Here is an 18,181-nt window from a genome sequence, read left to right on the forward strand (position 1 = left end):
AATGATCCCATCCAGGGGCCCAGCTGTTGTATGTGGAAATGTGCTGATGAAACTAAATTGGGATTCTAGAAAATGCAAATCAAATTGTGAGCAAAATTACTGAAACACGCCAGCCCTCCTTTGAAGCATTATAGACCAACCCAAGAAAAATGACTAATGTGTAATAATACACAGTCCTGACAGGAATCATAAGCTAGGAAGGAAGTTGCATGGAAAATAATAATAAAGAATATTAAATTGCTACCAGGCCCTGCCAGAGACAAATGAAAACGGAGTAGATTCTCACCAGTCACTTACTCAATCCCTTTGAAAATGTCCCAGGAATCTGCAGACAAAGAATGCTTTCACGCATATTCCCTTTCTGCTAAAAAGGAATGTTTTCTCAGGAATGTTTCCACACTGGAAAGGGCAGATAGGAGATGACCCTCTGAAAAGGAGTCACCCTTCTGGCCTGTTCATCATCCTTCCTTGGGCATTGAGATAACAAGCTGCTTTTAGCAGCTACCTGTGGAGAAAATTGTGCACTTTCCCCAAGATATACAGTTTGACAGAATGGCATCCTTCTCTTTCCTATACATATAAAATATGAACTAAATTTTAATTGCCCATAAAACTTAATATTATTTTTATTCCTAAGTGATTCCTCTTCATCAGAAGGTAATTTGAGGCCTTTCTGGAAGTTTAAAGGCAAAGCTCAGTCATTGGCCACTAGTAAGAAGTGAGCCCCTGCCTGCCCAGCTTTGCCTTCCCCTGTAAGTAAAACCCAGCCTCAAGCTCCTGGCATCTACGCCAGCCACCAGCAACCTGCACACATCCCTGAAAAGGACAGGTAGCAAAACTCCAGGGCAGAGGACAACTAGCCCCTAATCTCAGACAGCAGCTTATTTCAGTTTTGTTCTAATTGCCCTATTTATTCCTCCTTGACTTTATGGACCTATGAAGACAGTTGCACATAAGAAACATTTGGGAAACATCTATAAATATAATTGACATCTCAAACTCTCTTCCCCCAAACACTGATTGAATTGGTCTGAGGTGGGGCCTTGGTATCGGTAATTTTTTTAATGCCCTAACTGTAATGTACAAGCAGGTTTGAGAACCCTTGTTTTACTTGCTGGCTTCTGTTACTTTTTACCAGTCATGTCTTCCCAGACTCTTGTCCACATTCACCTACCCAGGCCCACCATATTTATCCACTTCTTTTCTAGGGCCATTTAAACTTCACTTTGCTGCCTGAAGCTATGGTACTGGCTTGCCCTTCTCCAGACTTGATACATTGCCTGGCAAGACTTTCTGTTCAATTATTTTCCAGGTCTTGGCTTCTCCCGGCTTGCCCCCCATGCAACACCCACCAAGATCACAAAAATACCTTAGCAAGAGTCTTTCTACCCACCAGCCATCCCCCTCCTTCACTTTAACCCATGCAAAATCTGACAAGTCACATATCCCTCTCCTCTTGGAACTCTGTAACAGTCAATACCTTGGTCCACATTTAAACCAAATGCCTTACCAGGGCTATATACCTTTGCCTACCTATACATTCAGGATTATCCCCATGCAGGGCCAAATAACTCTTTGTTGTGGAAGGCTATCCTGTATGTTAATAAGATGTTTAATAGTGTCCCTGGTTTTTGCTCATCAGGTGCCAGTAGCACCCTTCTCCCAACTTGTGACAACCAAAAACATCTCCAGACGTGGCCCATCCTGGGGAGGGGAAAGAAGTACTCCAACCCCCTCCCCACTGAGAACCACTGCTCTATCTGTATGTCTAACCTCCCAAATTACTTCAATTGAGTTGGTTCCTCTGCCATCTGGTATATATATTCTTCCCAGTATTAATTTTCACCCAAATTTACAATCCATCATTCTGAAGAATCTTCTTCCTCCAGAGTTGACAACCCTCAGCTTTGATTCACTTCCTAAATGATGCGAACCCCAAAGCAGCTAAGACAGATAATCACATCCTCTGGTCATCCTTAACCCTCCTGTTGCAGATGACCATTGGGAAAATTCTGTAGAAAATATCCCAGTAGAGAGTTCCAATCCATGCAGTTATTCTGATATCTCCTTAAGATCACTACTTTGATTTTCCATTACGTAACTTTGGTGCATAAAGACTGGCCTTATGTTGAGGCACCTGAGTGGTTCAGTTAGTTAAACATCTGACTTCAGCTAGGTCAGGATCTCAGGGTTCTGGGGTTGGACTGCCTCTTACTCAGTGGGGAGTCAGCTTGTGCCTCTGCCAATCCCCCTGCTCTTTTGCTTTCTATTTCAAATAAATAGATAATCTATATTAAAAAAAAAAGATTGGCCTGATGCTATAAGCCCTGCAAACACTAAATGAATTTATGTAATAACAAAAATGTTAACAGAACATAGACCAGGACTTTTCCTTTTTTTTAGATTTTATTTTTAAGTAATCTTTATATCCAACATGGGTCTCAAACTTATAACCCTGAGATCAAGAGTTGCATGCTGTACCTACTAAACCAGCCAGGTACCCCAGATCAGGACTTTTCTTAACATTAAAAATGCTAAGTTGATTCCTGACTCTAAATGCTCTTACCCTCCTGAACAATTATTTATTCCTGCCTCTGACTTGTGGAATGGAAATTGTAATGTTCTTGCAAAGCCCTTTGAAATTCCAAATGGGGTGGAATTTCATTTCAATTTGAGTACCAATTCTTAATTATTTGAGCTAATGGAGAGGGACAAAGCACCAAAAATAGAATACTCATATAATACAAATTTAAGCTCATACTGATACAAACATGCATTCTCAAATTTTCAGAAATTAAAAGGTTACCTAAAGTTATTAGGTTAATTTTATTGAATGATTCATAACTCTTCCAAATGAAGAATTGCAAATATGTTTAAGCATTATATTACTGGCATATGACAGCCAGAAGAGCAACTTTCCACAGTTCTTCATTATAGTTAGAGGTGATTTCAATATCAACGTTGTTTTCGCAGCTTTATATTAGAATTTTTATTCTCATCATAATTTTCTATATTTTTCAAGTTTTCCTCATGAAACTCATATTATTTCTATTGTGATAAAATACACATACAGAAAATGTACCATTTAAACATATTTTTAAAGGATTTATTCATTTATTTGAGAGAGAGAGAGAAAGTGTGCACATATGCAATGGAGGGAGGGGCAGAGGAAGAGAATCCCCAAGCATATTCCCCACTGAGCACAGAGCCCCACACAGCCCCATCCCACAACCCATGAGATCAAGACCTAAGCTGAAACCAGAGTTCCAACACCCAATCAACCCAACCACCCAGGCACCCTACATTTAACCATTTCTAAATATCCAGTTCTGTGGCATTAACTGCATTCACATTGTTGTGCAGCCATCACCATCACCTGTCGCCAGAACTTTTTTTATCCTCTCCAACATCACAAATTTGTAACAGATAGCCAGCCCTTCCCTTCTGTCTACTAATGATCCACTAAATATCATTTTAAGTTAATTTCTGGTAGCTCTTATTGCAATAAAGGTAAGTCTACTAAAATAATCATTTCAAAAAACAGGATTTATATAGGCTTATTAATTTGACTTTCCTATAGAAAAAGAGAATTCTTGTCTTTTCATAGTTATGCTTCATACATTCTCACTACCCAATGCTTGACTAACCCCGTTTTCTCACCATTTCCCTTTCAACACTCCAGGGGAAATTAACATGTGCAAGAGCTTCCGGTTGCCTCTAACAGTACATGGAGCACAGGGTTGTTGACTATAAAAGGATGGTTTTGTATCTGCAAAATTAAAAAGTTATTTTTGACAAATATACTTCATTTTGCTTAAAAAAATATTATGGACATTGCTTATAGAATACTAAAATAAAAGCATGCTCATCTGGGGATTTTTATTTTGTTTTGTTTTTCTTTTTGGGATGTGTATCTGTGTGTGTGTGTTTTAAGCCTTTGGCTTTTAGACTAAATCATTTTTGGTTTAACAGATGCAAAGTGTTAATTACTAAGGAAGACAGAAGTTCCCTAAAGCCTTATTAATAAACTTTATTTTAGTTTCCCATAGTCTAGCTTTATTAATACAGTTTATTTTAGCTATACATCTCTTATAACTGCTATGGCAACTTCTTTGGAGCATAAACACTACCCAACTATAACAAAATTCCAAACTTTGGATTAAGGAAAACATGACTACATTTTTTTTATTATTATTCATGAGAGACACAGAGAGACAGAGTAGAAACAGGCAGAGGGAGAAGAAGGCCCCGGGTGGGGACCCTGATGCAATACTCGATTCCAGGACCCCAGGATCACAACCTGAGCCAAAGGCAGGCGCTCAACCACTGAACCACCCAGAACCCATTTTACATTGTTTTTATATTAGACCTGCAGACTCTCATTTTCTGAGAGACAAAGACTGAAGTGGATGGCGTTGAAAATCACTAAGCATATCTCCAAGATCTATGTCTTTCACAGAACCACTGACAATAATCCTCCTAGCACTCTAGCCCTCGTTTTAAAACTTCCCAATAAGGAAACTGCATATCACAATTTAAAAAGTGAGCCCCCCCTGGGCAGCCCCGGTGGCTCAGCGATTTAGCGCTGCCTTCAGCCCAGGGCCTGATCCTGGAGACCTGGGATGGAGTCCCATGTTCAGCTCCCTGCATGGAGCCTGCTTCTCCCTTTGCCTGTGTCTCTGCCTCTCTCTCTCTCTCTCTCTCTCTCTCTCTCTCTCTCTCTCTCTCCCTATGTCTCTAATAAATAAAAAAACCTTAAAAAAAAAAAAAGGCCCATAGAGGCTATCTCTTAAAAAAAAAAAAAAAAAGAGTCTCCCGTAGTTTCTCACCATGACGTGTGGCAATTTTAACTTCAGCATTTTTAAAGAGATGACTGACTTCCGTCTTTCTGCTTTTTTAATGATCAGTTTTGTTTAATTTGCTGTAACTAAATGAGAGTTAATACCGTCCTTTAACTAGAAGTCGCTGGCAGATTTATCAATTATGTCATAAAGCATAGTGGATCAAAGACAAATGTCAAAGGTTTCAAGCCCCAAAGACCCTCTTCATCTGCTAGATCCAGAAACTAAAACAAAGCATTGGTTTTCCTACTTATCCCCAAACTGACTCAAACCTAGAATTAAACTATAATATGAAACTAGTTTTGAGAATTCTTCTAAGATACTGGGAGAAGGAGACTATTCATTCCAGAGTAGAAACACAGCAACAATATAATACAGTTTCACTGTTATTTGTCATAGTTCAGGCTGCTGTAACAAAAATGCCTGTTGTGCAGGGCGGGGGGGTAGGGGGCCGGTGCGCATGAACAACAAACATGTTGTGTCCTAATATGGTGAGAAAGACAAAGTTGCTCTCTGGGGTCTCTTTTATAAGGGGCACTGATCCCATTCTTGAGGGCTCCACCTTCATGAACTATTCACCTCCCAAAGGCCCCACTTAGGAACACCATCACATTGGGTGGGGAGAGTGGTCAGGATTTCAACATACGAATTTGGGGAGGATGTAAACATCCAGTCTATAGCACTGTTGCTGTTTCTTCTAATTTAAAAGTAACACTCCCAGATTGAGCAGGCAAAACTTTGGCCTAATAGCAGTGGTTCTGACATTAGCTCATGGAAAGTACTTAACACTTGGAACACACATGGTTCTGCGCAGAAAGAAAAACAGAATGCCCACTATTGTAAGGTCAGAGCATCACTGCACAGATCATTTTTTTAATTCCTTGCAACTGTCATTTTAAAAACCCACAACCCTCACCAGCAGAACATTTGGAACACTATACTCCAGTGTTCCAGGGAGGTCAAATTTCTTTCCTTCAACTCTTAAGAGGCACCTCTTGAAACTTTCCAGTTAAGATTTTGAAAACTTGTTATAAATAATAGCCCTGGAAGAAAGTCTACAATATGGCTCTCAGTGAACTTGACTTTCATCGGAAAATGCAAACACTGTCAAGATTCAGGATTTTGGAACAACTGCCACCTAATAACTATTCAAAATAAAATACCCATATTAGTTTAGGTCTTCTCATAATCTGGCTTTCAAGTCAGATAGAAGGAGAGTCATTTTTATTTATTTACGAAACTGGAGTTAAAATTTCTCAAAAAATACATATAAAGAGAGATTATTGATTTTTAGTAGTGTCACCAAAAACAAGTAAAGGGCAAATTTTCAGTTAGTTCTTTTTCTCCCTAATAAAAAAAGAATGAATTAACATTAGCATTCATTCACTTATTCAACAAACTTTTATTGATTATCTATTATGTGCTAGGTTTGTGTTGAGCGCCTGAGGCAAATAAAAAGAAATAAATCCCCCCCTCCCATAAATGGGCAAATCAATGTCAAGGTTTAGTGAAGATTAAAACCACACCATGTGGGGATTTACCCCAAAGATACAGATGCAGTGAAACGTCGGGACACCTGCACCCCGATGTTTATAGCAGCAATGTCCACAATAGCCAAACTGTGGAAGGAGCCTCAGTGTCCATCGAAAGATGAATGGATAAAGAAGATGTGGTCTATGTATACAATGGAATATTCCTCAGCCATTAGAAACGACAAATACCCACCATTTGCTTCTACGTGGATGGAACTGGAGGGTATTATGCTGAGTGAAATAAGTCAATCAGAGAAGGACAAACATTATATGGTCTCATTCATTTGGGGAATATAAAAAATAGTGAAAGGGAATAAAGGGGAAAGGAGAAAAAATGAGTGGGAAATATCAGAAAGGGAGATAGAATGTGAGAAATTCCTAACTCTGGGAAATGAACAAGAGGTGGTAGAAAGGGAGGTGGGCGGGGGGGTGGTGGTGACTGGGTGACAGGCACTGAGGGGGGCACTTGATGGGATGAGCACTGGGTGTTATTCTATATGTTGGCAAATTGAACACCAATAAAAAATAAATTTATATAAATAAATAAAATAAAACCACACCATGAAGTAGAAGCAAGCAGCCCAAGTCACCAGGGAGGCTAAAATCCAAGTCAATGGCCTTCACATTCCACTCCCTCTGAATTGTGTGGTTTCATTCAATGCTTTTAAAGACAGATAAAGGCTGCAGAAGAAAATATTCTTCTGTCCTTTTCCTTCTATCTACAGAAAGTAGGGCTTGCTTTAACCCTTAGATTCTTTCCCTCACCCACTTGGAAAGTAGTAGAATGGAGAGAGAGAGAATGAATTAATGAGGAACAATTGTAAAGAACTTGGGAAATGTTGTCTGTTACTAAAACAAAAGGGAAGCCCAAATAACTCATCTTATAATCTGTCATTACTGTGCTTCATCGTTTTTTTTTTCTTGTTCTTATGCTTTTATCTCACTTGCACTACAGCTTTGCACATAAATGAATAACAAGACAACATGTATTCCAGCAGGTTGGGACGGTCATCATTTCTCCATTCTAACCAAGAGCAATAGACCTCTTCTTCTTAACCTTCTCCTCCTCCACCCACGTCAGGGCAAGTCCAGGGGAACATCCCCACCCCCCACCCTCCACCCCTGATGCAGAATGCCCCTTACCCTGAACCCCTCCGATGTCCAAGGTTGACATCGCCTACCTCCAGCATCCTCTCCCTCCCTCCCACACCATTTCTGGCTCAGCAGTCCTATGCTTCATCTGTTTCACTTTGAAAGACAAGAGGAAAAATCATTCTCAGTAGCTATTAAGTGTATTTAAAAGAATTGTGGGGGAAAGGTGGTGTTCATAAAACTCCAACTCTGCAAAGTATATATGACCTGACAGCGCTAAGTGTTCCAGGACTTCTGGTAGTGTCAGAAGTAAAGGCCCTTTACCTGGCCAGTTTACCATCTTGCTCTCCACTGTTAAAGAAAACATACCTGAAATGAGATTGTTGTGTCTCAAATATATTGGGGACTAAATGAGTGACAGTTGAAGCTGAAAGGTTGAGTTGATGTTTCAGAGTACTTACACTATAACAGATGCTCAGTAAAGTGCCTATTGAATAACTAGGTCTCTCAAAGACTCCACAATGTGCCTCATGATTCTCAGACCTAGGGATTAACAGAAGAGTTCCTCATTTGGACATGGTGCTCCCAATATATTGCAAGCAAATCTCATAGAAAAACTGTGTGGCTTGAGAGGTTCAAAGAGAGGAGAAAGGGGAGTAAAACCTTACTTACACTTGCAGCCAGGTGCTCTGCACATGGCTTAATGCACATAATTCTGACCCCATACACAGCTGCCTAACTGGTTTCTAATCCCTTCTGCCCACCAAACCATTGCCACAGAGCTCCAGTGGTCTTTGAAAAAGTGGCTTTTTTTTTTCTTATTTCACACCTTAAGATTCTTCAGTAAACACTAAGAATTAACTAACATCCATATCTTTTAACATGGTATTTGAGGTTCTGGCTGTCACTGCTACTCCAGCTGTTTTGTTGGTTGGCTGGTTGGTTTTTGGTTTGTTTGTCAGGGGCGGGGAACTTTTTTTTTCCCCCTCAGTGAGGTTTTGGTTCTCACTGTGTCCAGGTCTTTGCTCAGGAAGCTGGCCTGTACTTAGGAGGCCCCTCCTCCCTCCTCTTCTTTATCTTTCCCCCTCACTTCTGGCACCAACTCCTCCAGGAAGCTGAAGGCTGAGTTAAGTACCCCTCTTCTTTCTCCAGCAATTACTCAGACTATCCTAGCACTGTACTTGCAAGCTCTTATTTGGCTCCCTTCTAACGCTCAGTGCTTACTCATTCTGGCACCTTACTCATCAGATTGGCACAGTCTGGCACACAGTGGGTACTCAAGAGATTTTGAATAAATGAATGAATGCTGGATGACTGTACGTGGGAAAAAGTTGCAGCAGCCAAGCTAAGAATTCATGGCTTAAAGTGGCCCCTCAATGCTTTCTTTCTACCTCGCCCCATAGGCCACTCTTTGGGGGATCTGTGATTGGAAAGACAGGTGCATTCTGGCCCCAAAGGACCACTGACCTTGAAACTTCTTATGTGAGCAGAATAAAGCTGAGAATTTAAGAGATTAACATTTTCTCTATTCATCAAGAAATAAGCCCAGCAGAAGTTCTCAACCCCACCAAGTCATTAATGACAGAGGATGGCAAACGGTCTTGAAGATTCTACAAGTTCAGAGTATCTTTAATGTTTATAGTTCTGTCTTTGAAACTCTTGCAATTTTATCATTTTTTCCATAAAATGAAACAGATTTTTGTAAATTATCTGCCAGTTAAATGACTTAATTTCCCAACTCATACACACATCTACCAATGAATCCTACCATTTCCATAGCCACTACAGAAGAAAATAGCACCTACAGGTGATTTCTCTCTTGACATCACTTGATATAGAAAAGACGCCTATATTTCCATATATGTGAAAAGATATTCAGTATAGCACTCTCTGGAGTAAAAACACAAAACCTGAAAATTTAAATGCCCATCAAGAAAGGATTGGTCAAATAAGTGACAGCACATCTAGACCCATCATGTACATTATCATGTACATTATCACGTGGCTACCAAGGAAAATGAGGTAGATCATTGCTACGTGTTCACTCAGGCACTGCAAGAACTCCAGAATGTGTGGTTCAAAGAAGAAAGCAGGGCAGGTATAATTCCTACTGAATAGAAAAAAAGGGAGGAATATATATGTTCTCTGCAAAAACACACCAATGGTTACCTCCTGGGAAGAAGCCCCTCCAGGGGTTATCCCAGAAGAGGGAGATTTACTTATTATGTACAAAAATTGTCTTAAATTTTTCACATAAACTCTTCAAAAAACGAATGGTTTATGTGTGCAATGTGTGCATTTATACTTAAACATGCATACTTTCAAAACAAAAACTATCTAGAGGAAGTACAAGCAAAAGCAAAGAGGAAGGGCAAAGCCCCGCTCACTCTCCACATGCCACTCCTGGCTTCCGGTGCCACAGCCCAGCAGACCAGGCTGCTGGCACTGCCTTTAGCTGAGTGATTTCTCAGTCACTGTGCTCTTTCAAGAGGAGGGACACCAATGATGGAGGGGATGCAGGAAAGAGACCCTATAATAAAAATGCAGCTCCTCTTCCAACATTCTTTGGAATTTTATCTTTACGAATTGTACTTTTAATTAAGGCGTGTCTCAAAGCACCTGTTTCTTTTTCCCTACCAAAAAAAAAAAATCATTTTTTGAGAGACAGAAAAAAAAAAAAAGAATGCCCACCTGAGTGTGAGCCAGGGAGGGGCAGAGAGAGATCAAAAGAGAAAGAGAATCCACACTGGGCGTGGAGCCCAACACTGGGCTTGATATCAGGGTCCTCAGATCTTGACCTGAGCTGAAAACTGAAGTTGTAAGCTTAACACACTGAACCATCCAGGTGTGCTCTCCCACCTCACCCCAAACTTTAAAAGGTATCTCTACCTTCATTCCCCATTTCAAAACAATTTGCATATGCTGTTAAGACTGAGGTCAAAGAAAATGTGAAGGACTCTTCCTCCACATTGAATACCAACCCACCCTGACAACAGGCATTGTCCACAATAACCTCTGGGGGAAGAGCCTGTTCACTTCTGGCCAAACTGACCAATTACCCAGTGAGGAGTCCTTCTGATGGCATAATGCTCATCATCGCCACGGAGCTCCCAGTGGTCCCAGTACTTAACCCATTAAATGAAATCAGACCAGTGTTCAAGCCAATCCATATTCAGGAGCCAAAAGGAATAATTAAAGGAGTGAATGTTTTATTCCTTAGTGTTTAATAGGATACATAACAAGTCACATAATCAATGATTCATTACTTCACACACAGGGAAAACAGTATCGAGTAGGCCTATTATACAACTGGTTGTGAATGGAGAGAACAAAAATCTCTAGAGCATTTAGAGAGTTGAAGAAATTCTCACTTAAAGTTTGAACATGTCTGAAATATCTCTTTTAAAATATAGAGGGATTTTTTTTCTTGGCTTTCTGTTTCGTTAGAAAAGTCTGATAATTGTTACAATTTTTTTCTCCTTTCCCCTTCTATTTTGAGAAAATGGCTCGTGATATGTATCACTTAGTATATAATGTTTTCAACAATTGCATAATCCCAGAGAGCTCTGTGGGAATCTTACATTACATTGTTACATTGTTACATTGTTTAGCAGATAAGAGTTTTTCCAGATGTAGGGAAGAATTTAAATAATATATAGTTTATGTCTTCAAAATTAACATCCACAATGGACATCTTAAACTTTTGTCATTAAATGTCACTACTGATGTTTGAGTGGTCATAAAAGAACTATCATTAGTATTCAATAGTAATAGCAAAATTCACCTGTCTATAAAGTCACAAAGACAGTTGTATAATAGTTTACATTACAATTAATGTTGTAATTAAACTACATACCTCAAAATACATTTAAAATACAAAAAACTTGGCCTGTGGTGGAGGGGACACACAAAATGTATAAGGTGACAAGAATTCTTGGTCAACTATTCATCTTCCTACCACACAAGATTAAACTCTAATGTAAATAGTCTGCTTGGATTTCTTCCATCTAAGGGCCCCAGTAGAGAATTTAAATCTTCAAATTCAAATATGTTTATATTTTTATTGTCCAAAATTGTGACAAAGAAAAGTTAACTTCAACATAACTTGTTTCTGACTCTAGGAAATCCTGTATCAGGTACTACAGCCACTGAAAACCCAAGAGTATTTTATTTATTCTCAAAAGACAGACTTAACAACTAATTCAGTTTTAAAATGAGTTATAGTAAGGAAAAAACAACAAAAGATCCAAAGGATTTACTCAGCTAAGTTTACATTAAAAAATATTCAGTTTACTATTTTAGAAATTTAAGTCAATTGAGTAAAGTACTTACGATTGAGACTATAAAAGAAATTCTTACAGAATTCAACCCCTCCAGTCAATACTTTTCCAAATACTTGCACTATAATTTAGCATTTTTCATGTGGAGTACAAAAATGTTTTGAACATTAGATTAGAATTTACCATAATTTAAAAAGTAAAAAACTATCAAAGCTTCACCTTACATGGCTTCAATGTAATAACATTCCATGGAAAATTCCAATAAAAATTGGAATATGTTATGAGCATCGCCAGTCACCCATTTTTGTCTGAGAATTTAGATTATGCATTTCCTCAGAGAAGTAACAGGCCCCATATATGGATCTGGTTTGAAAGAGAAGACAATTTTGTCTAGAATTACAAATTTTCACTTTGCTATCAATGCCAAAAAAACAAAAAACAAGTAAGAAACACAAGAATAAAAACAGTACTGAAAGGGAAAAAAAAATTCTAAGTCTCACATCTCCAAGGAATATTTTTCACAACATACAATTTGAAAAAATTAGACTGAATATGGTTTGTGATATACATGTATTAAAAATAAGCAACTTACTCAACACCTGGTGCAAAAGCATTGAATATGGTACCTGTTTTTTTAAACCACTGTCAACAATTCTTTTTTTTTTTTAATGAAATTTGTTAAACCTCATGTCATTCACTTGTACTTAGGAACCAAATGGTAATTAAAGCCATAAGTAAATGCATGCTATGCTGGGTCAGCTTAAAGCAGTCCTAATTATCTGAATAATTTACGACATTCTCCCAGGTTATGTGAATGCTATCTTTGGAGGGCTTACACGTACGAACCCCTCAATACCCTGTCCAAACTCAGAGGTGACAACTCTACTACTTTGTAGACCACGAAGGGTCCTTCTGTAGCCCACAGCACAGAGGAGAAGGAACCCAAAAATATCCATGCTAAGTCCCTCTTGCCACAGTTATATTATCCATCTAGTGTAGAGTTTCCCAGCCAGTCTCTACTTTGGGCTAACAGTAGAGTATTTTCATTTTTCGACTGTCAACTTTAGAGGTGACAGTCAACTGTAGGAAAAGAAGTCAGTTTAAGGTCTCCACCCATTTGAATTCCCAGTCTTTCATGGAATGAAAGGGGTAGGGGGAGCACGGCAGGGCAGCCAGAGTGTGTAAGGAAGTAAGATCTGTACGCCCAAAGAAGTGCAGTAGTTCAACTCAAAGTTTTACAAGATAAAATCCATAAGACTTGAGTGGCATAAACAAAACTTTAGCAGTTTCCCAGGACTCCCAGAGCTGTGCAGTTTTAACAAGAAAAATAAGAATCCCAGTGTCTTGGCATCTGTCAGTGGTTTTGATCTGTCCTAAGATGCTGTCAAGTATGTGCTTTTTTGTTGCATGATCTAATAGAAAAGCATAGAGGGTGGAGAAATCTCCGACACACTCTTTTGTCCAGAAAGCAAATTTGCTAAATCATTTTGGGCTTGAAACAGATAAGTTCTGTTGCACTACCTACTCTGAGAACACACCCAACGTATAAGCGAACACAACTTCCTGGATTTTTGCTTCCATTTCCCTTACAATTTCAGTCTTTATACATAAAGCTAACTTTATCTTTTTAAAAATGTAACTCCAATGAAAAGACTTCAAATCTTTCTGTTTACCAATAAAAAAAAAAGAATTAGCGGGTTAAAAATACAGGTACCTTGATTTTAAGTGGACAGTTAACTGACACATTATTAGTATATAACTAGTAGCCAAGGAAAAAAGTATGGAGCAAACTCTGTTTTATAATGATGTATTTTTTTTTCCTAACCCAATGTCCCCAGAGACAAGGATCTAAGAAACTCATGAAAACATGTTGCTTTAGTATATACACCATCTGATGCACGTTACTGGGGGGGGGGGGGGTAAGTATAGCAAATTTTTTAGCATTAGTAAATTAATTAAAAAACTAAATGATTCGTGTAAAATGCTTATATATGGTATATACAGATTGGATCACATGAGTCTAAGAATAAAACTTCCCATTCTTAGTATCTGTTATGGACATAGTAAGATTACAGTACAAGATTCATTTTTAAAAAGAAGAAAAAATAGCACTAATTTGAACACTGAAAACGACCCTTACAAAATCTTTAAAAACATACTTCAGAGAAACTGCTGAAACTAATGAAAAAAGAAAGGCTTCTCCGTCATTACACAATATCCAAAGGAGCCTCACAGCATGAAAGACAAGGATTTACTTCCCTTCACCTAAGGTGTAGATAGGATATGCAGTGGGAATTGATTCCACTGGAGTAAAGGTATAAGGCAACCAGGTCTCCTTCTGTTTCTCTTGCATTTACCTAAAACACTACTTTATTGCTCAGCCCACTTGTAAGTACTTTTTTTTTTTGCGTTCTTTTAAAAATATTTCATTGTATAGCTATCTACAGATGGGCAGCTTGGGGCTTCTATCTCTGCAGCTCTGTCACTCAAAAAGATTCCACCTTAATTTCAACCAGTCTGCATGAAAGAAGTGGCATTTTCAGGTTTTCGGGTTTGCCCAGAAGTCAACATTGGCTGGGTTTGAGGAAAATGAGGATTTTTAAGAAGAAATCTGAAGTTTAAGCAACCAAAAATCAAACATTTTGCTCGTTACTAGATCTTAAAATCAAGACTTATAATCAACAAGAAGATAAAGTTCAAAAAAAAAAAAGGCTAAACTTAAGTTCAAAAACTACTGGGTAACTCTTTGGTTAGGTTATATAAGTATCAGCAACTTCTAAGTTTAGGACTCAAAACAGTTAGTTCAATAAACTGCCAGATAAGAGTAAATCTGTTCTTCATCTTTATAAAATGCTTTGCATGTTTTTGTGTACTATTTTTTTTAATGTGCGTGTACTCAAACGGATGGCACAAACTTCCAACTTTCAAATAATAAATGAGTGTGTCTGCTCCTCCCTTCCCACCCCTTCATCCCTCCTTTCCTCCCTCCCCATCCCACCCCCCAAGTCTTACGAGCTAAAGTCCTACTGCCAATTCACTGCAAGAATACGGGCTTTCCTAATCCCCACGACGTGCACGACTCCCCAGCTCCGTTTGCAGGCACTGCCAGGTGACTTCCCGCAGCGCTCGGTGACCCGGGCTGCCTGGCCCTGGTCGGAGTCAGCAATCTTCCTCGACAGGTCGAACTAAAGGCTTCCTGGCGCTGGAGCCAAGGGGAAAGGAGGCGTCCTCACGCGGCGGGGGGGGGGGGGGTGGGGGTGGGGCGGTGGGGTGACTTTCTACAAGTTTAAGCCACAGGCGAAGACCTTTCGTGGTGCATGGAAAAGATTCGATCCTTCGTTGTGCCAGCACTAGGTTCTTTTCCTACGTCCTACCTATAACTTATCAAAACTTCATTCATTTGTAGTCACTGAACCGCCTCCACGGGATCCCAAGTCCAGGTCCAGAGTCTTCCATCCAGCCCTTTAAAAACTCTACCTTTAAAGAAGGTCAGAAGGCTACTACGTGACGACCTTTTAAACCCTAACTACTCCCAGACAGTGTTCTCAATTCTGATCTCTTACACCGAGCATCAGTCAAAAGGGCTTGGGAGGTCAAGGAATCTTCTACACACTGGACAGGGTCCAATCGGGTTCTGAACAACTCTGCCAGCCCCAGGTACTTGGTGACTTTGTGGCCGCGCTGCCCCATTAGATCCAGGGCGAAGGACCGTCCAGGGGAGGGGCGGCTTGAGGCAGGGGGCAGAGGAAGCGCTGGAGGGGGTACATCTGGGCTCTCGGTTAGCGGGGTCCAAAGAAGCCGAGAGAGGATATGCGGCCGCAGGTTCTCGAGTAGGGGGAGGGGGCGGAGGGGGGTGTGAGTGGGCCTGGCCCAGCTACTGAAGGTGGGGGACCGGGCAGCGGGAGGGCGTGGGGCGGGAGGGGCGACCTAGAACGCTCCCCTGGGCAGGGAGGACGGGGGACGGGCGCGCTGGGGTCGCGAGGGGGGGTCTGGGGAGCTCACTCCCTGCAGAAGACGTACTCGGTGTAGCTGGTCCAGATCTTGTCCTCGCTCTGGTCGGTGCTGCTGGCGAAGGCGCAGGTGCCCGTGGAACTGCACGCCACCATGTGGAAGCCCGACTCGGACAGCTTGTCGAAGGCCTGCTCCAGGAAGTTGAACTTGAGGTAATAGCGCGAGGTGTAGCGCTCGGGAGGCCGGTCGGGGTCCCGGCTCTCGTTCAGGGTGTCGCCGAACACCTCCTTGGCCAGCGACGTCTTGCCGCACACGGTGATGCGCGCCACTCGCCGGAACTTGGCGTCTGCCTGCGCGTCCCGCCCGATGGTGTAGGAGCCGCGGTAGCCGATGGTGATGTAGCCCGAGCGCCGGCTGCCGTCCAAAGACTGGGACGGCGTGAGCAGCGGGCCCGCCGCACCCCCGGACGGGCTGCGGCTAGCCAGCTCCAGCGTGGGCGACGGCGCCCCGGCCGACGAGCCCTCCTGCTGCTCGGGCTCCGCGCAGCCGAGCGGCAGCAGCTCGTCGCCCAGCGAGCCCTCCTTCTGCACCCCGCGCCGCGAGTGCGGCGGCGGCGGCCCCGGGCCGGGCTGCTGGGGCGCCCCGAGGCGGCGCACGAGCTCCGGCAGCTCGAAGTACTCGGCCTCGCGCTGCAGCCGGCTGCGCTCGGGGAAATAGTCGGGCAGCACGAGCTGCAAGTCCCGCAGGTAATCCAGGATGTAGCGGAAGAGGAAGCCGTCTCGGTCCAGAAAGAAGCGGCCTTTGCTGTCCCGGGCCAGCTCCTGCGGCTGCTGCTGCGTGAACATGCGCCAGAGCAGCGAGTCGGGCACCGACACCACGGTGCAGCGCCGGGTCACATACACCTGGCCCCCCACGTTCAGCTCCACGATATCGGGGAAGAGCGGCGGCTCCGCGGAGGAGGACGAGGAGCCGCTGCCACCCCCGCCGCCACCCCCGTTGGGTAATCCACGTGTGCTGTCCGCCAGAGCCATGGCAGAGAGGTGGCGGGTCTGGGTTAGCGGCAGGGAGCGGGGCTGCGCACCCAAGCCGCCGCCGCCCTCCCGGGACGCTAGCTCAGCCGTGCGCCCCGGCCGCCGCCGCCGCCGCCACGAGCCGCGCAGAGCCCCGCGGTGCCGTGCGCCCCCGAGGCCCCGTGCGCTCCGCCCGCCTCCCCCGCGCGCTCCAGGCGAGTGCCGGGGCTCGGCCGGCGCGCGGCTTAAGTAGAGGCGCCCGCCGGGGCGCCGCGGCGCGCAGGAGGCGTGGGCGGCTGCGGAGCGGCGGAGCCTTGCTCCCCGGGCGGGAGGGGTGGGGGACGGCGGAGCGGGGAATCGATTTGCATCCTAAACGCTGACGCCGCGCCCGACTGCTGGCTCCACCCCGGCTCGCGCGCCGGGGGCGCCCCGACTCCCCCGTCGCCCCACCTCCACCCAGCCCGGCCCGCGCGCTCCAACCCTTCCCGCTCCCGCCCAACTTTCTTCCCCTCCGAAGTGGGCCGAGCCTCCGACGGGCCGCCTCGGAAGACGAGCTTCCTTTGGAGGGGCAGTCAAGGCGCCCGCTCCCCCTCCTCACCCCGCCTGCCAGGAGGACGTAAGCCTCCCGCCCGGCTCCCCACCCCCGCCCCCTGCCCGGGCGGCAGACGTGCGCGGCCGCCCCGGAACCCGCTGCTTTGCACCCCGGAGCTGTGGCGCTGCCCTAGTCGGCTGGCGAGTGGCTGAAAGTTCTCCAGAGAGACCAAAAAAAAAAAAAAAAAAAAAGTCTGGAGGGACTCAGGGGCCGCCCCAGGGCGGAGGCGGCGAGATACTGTTGAGGTTAACCAGTAGTCTCGAAAAGGCGGAGACACAGAAAACTAACCTGGGTTTCCAGCCGTAGAACTGTCACCGGTAGTTTCTTTGCGGGTGAAGACGGAGACCTCGAGGTGGGAAGGAATGAGCTGCAGCGGTGACGGCAGAACTTGGGAGGCTACAGGGGCGACTCGGTGGCGCGTTCCCCGGAGGGTGGAGGACGCGGCCTCCTCCCGTAGCGCCCTCGAGGCCGAAGTAACCGCTCCGCCTCCCGGCCCCTTTCAGCCTTTGGTGAATCTCGCCTTCAACCGAGATGTGATGGATGTAACATAGTCAGGAAAGCCCACCTGTCAGCCCCCGCGAGTTTACCCTCCCAAACGTCCAGGTGCGCCTCCCCTCCCGCGCGCCTGGGTCATTCCAGGCTGTTCTCTAGGTGCCCTCCCGTCTCGGGGCCTCAGTACGTTTGAAGGCCCTCTGTGGTCCCCACCTGGCTTGCTGTAACTCCTCCCTCCACATTTGCATTCACCTGGCACCCTGCAGCCTGGAGGCACAGGCGTCTCCCGCACCCCACCCCCACCCCCCCAGCCTTCCCTGGCTTCCCAGGCCGAGGAGCCCCGCGGATGGCGCCCTCCACGGCCCAGCCTAACAACGCCCAACACATCCTG

The 18,181-nt window shown here is 44.0% G+C and overlaps 1 protein-coding gene and 1 long non-coding RNA gene across 2 annotated transcripts in view; both read right to left on the reverse strand.

Moving 5' to 3' along the window:
- LOC129516409 (uncharacterized) overlaps positions 1-17,954 on the reverse strand; it is an 80,267-nt gene extending 62,313 nt beyond the window's left edge. The window contains exon 1 of the long non-coding RNA XR_008665759.1: positions 17,587-17,954. This is a non-coding gene — a long non-coding RNA (uncharacterized LOC129516409). The remainder of the gene's footprint in view (positions 1-17,586) is intronic.
- KCTD12 (potassium channel tetramerization domain containing 12) lies at positions 10,658-16,926 on the reverse strand. Its single transcript, XM_055335817.1, has one exon. The coding sequence runs from the start codon at positions 16,725-16,727 to the stop codon at positions 15,744-15,746; it is 984 nt and encodes a 327-aa protein (XP_055191792.1). The 5' UTR covers positions 16,728-16,926; the 3' UTR covers positions 10,658-15,743.
- Positions 17,955-18,181: the final 227 nt, after the last annotated feature.

Source organism: Nyctereutes procyonoides, unplaced genomic scaffold (genome assembly GCF_905146905.1).
Source record: "Nyctereutes procyonoides isolate TBG_1078 unplaced genomic scaffold, NYPRO_anot_genome, whole genome shotgun sequence".
NCBI classification, from domain to species: Eukaryota; Metazoa; Chordata; class Mammalia; order Carnivora; family Canidae; genus Nyctereutes; species Nyctereutes procyonoides.

Coding starts and splice junctions, on each gene's coding strand:
- KCTD12 (XM_055335817.1), bottom strand. CDS start 16,727: ATGGCTCTGGCGGACAGCACACGTGGATTACCCAACGGGGGTGGCGGC.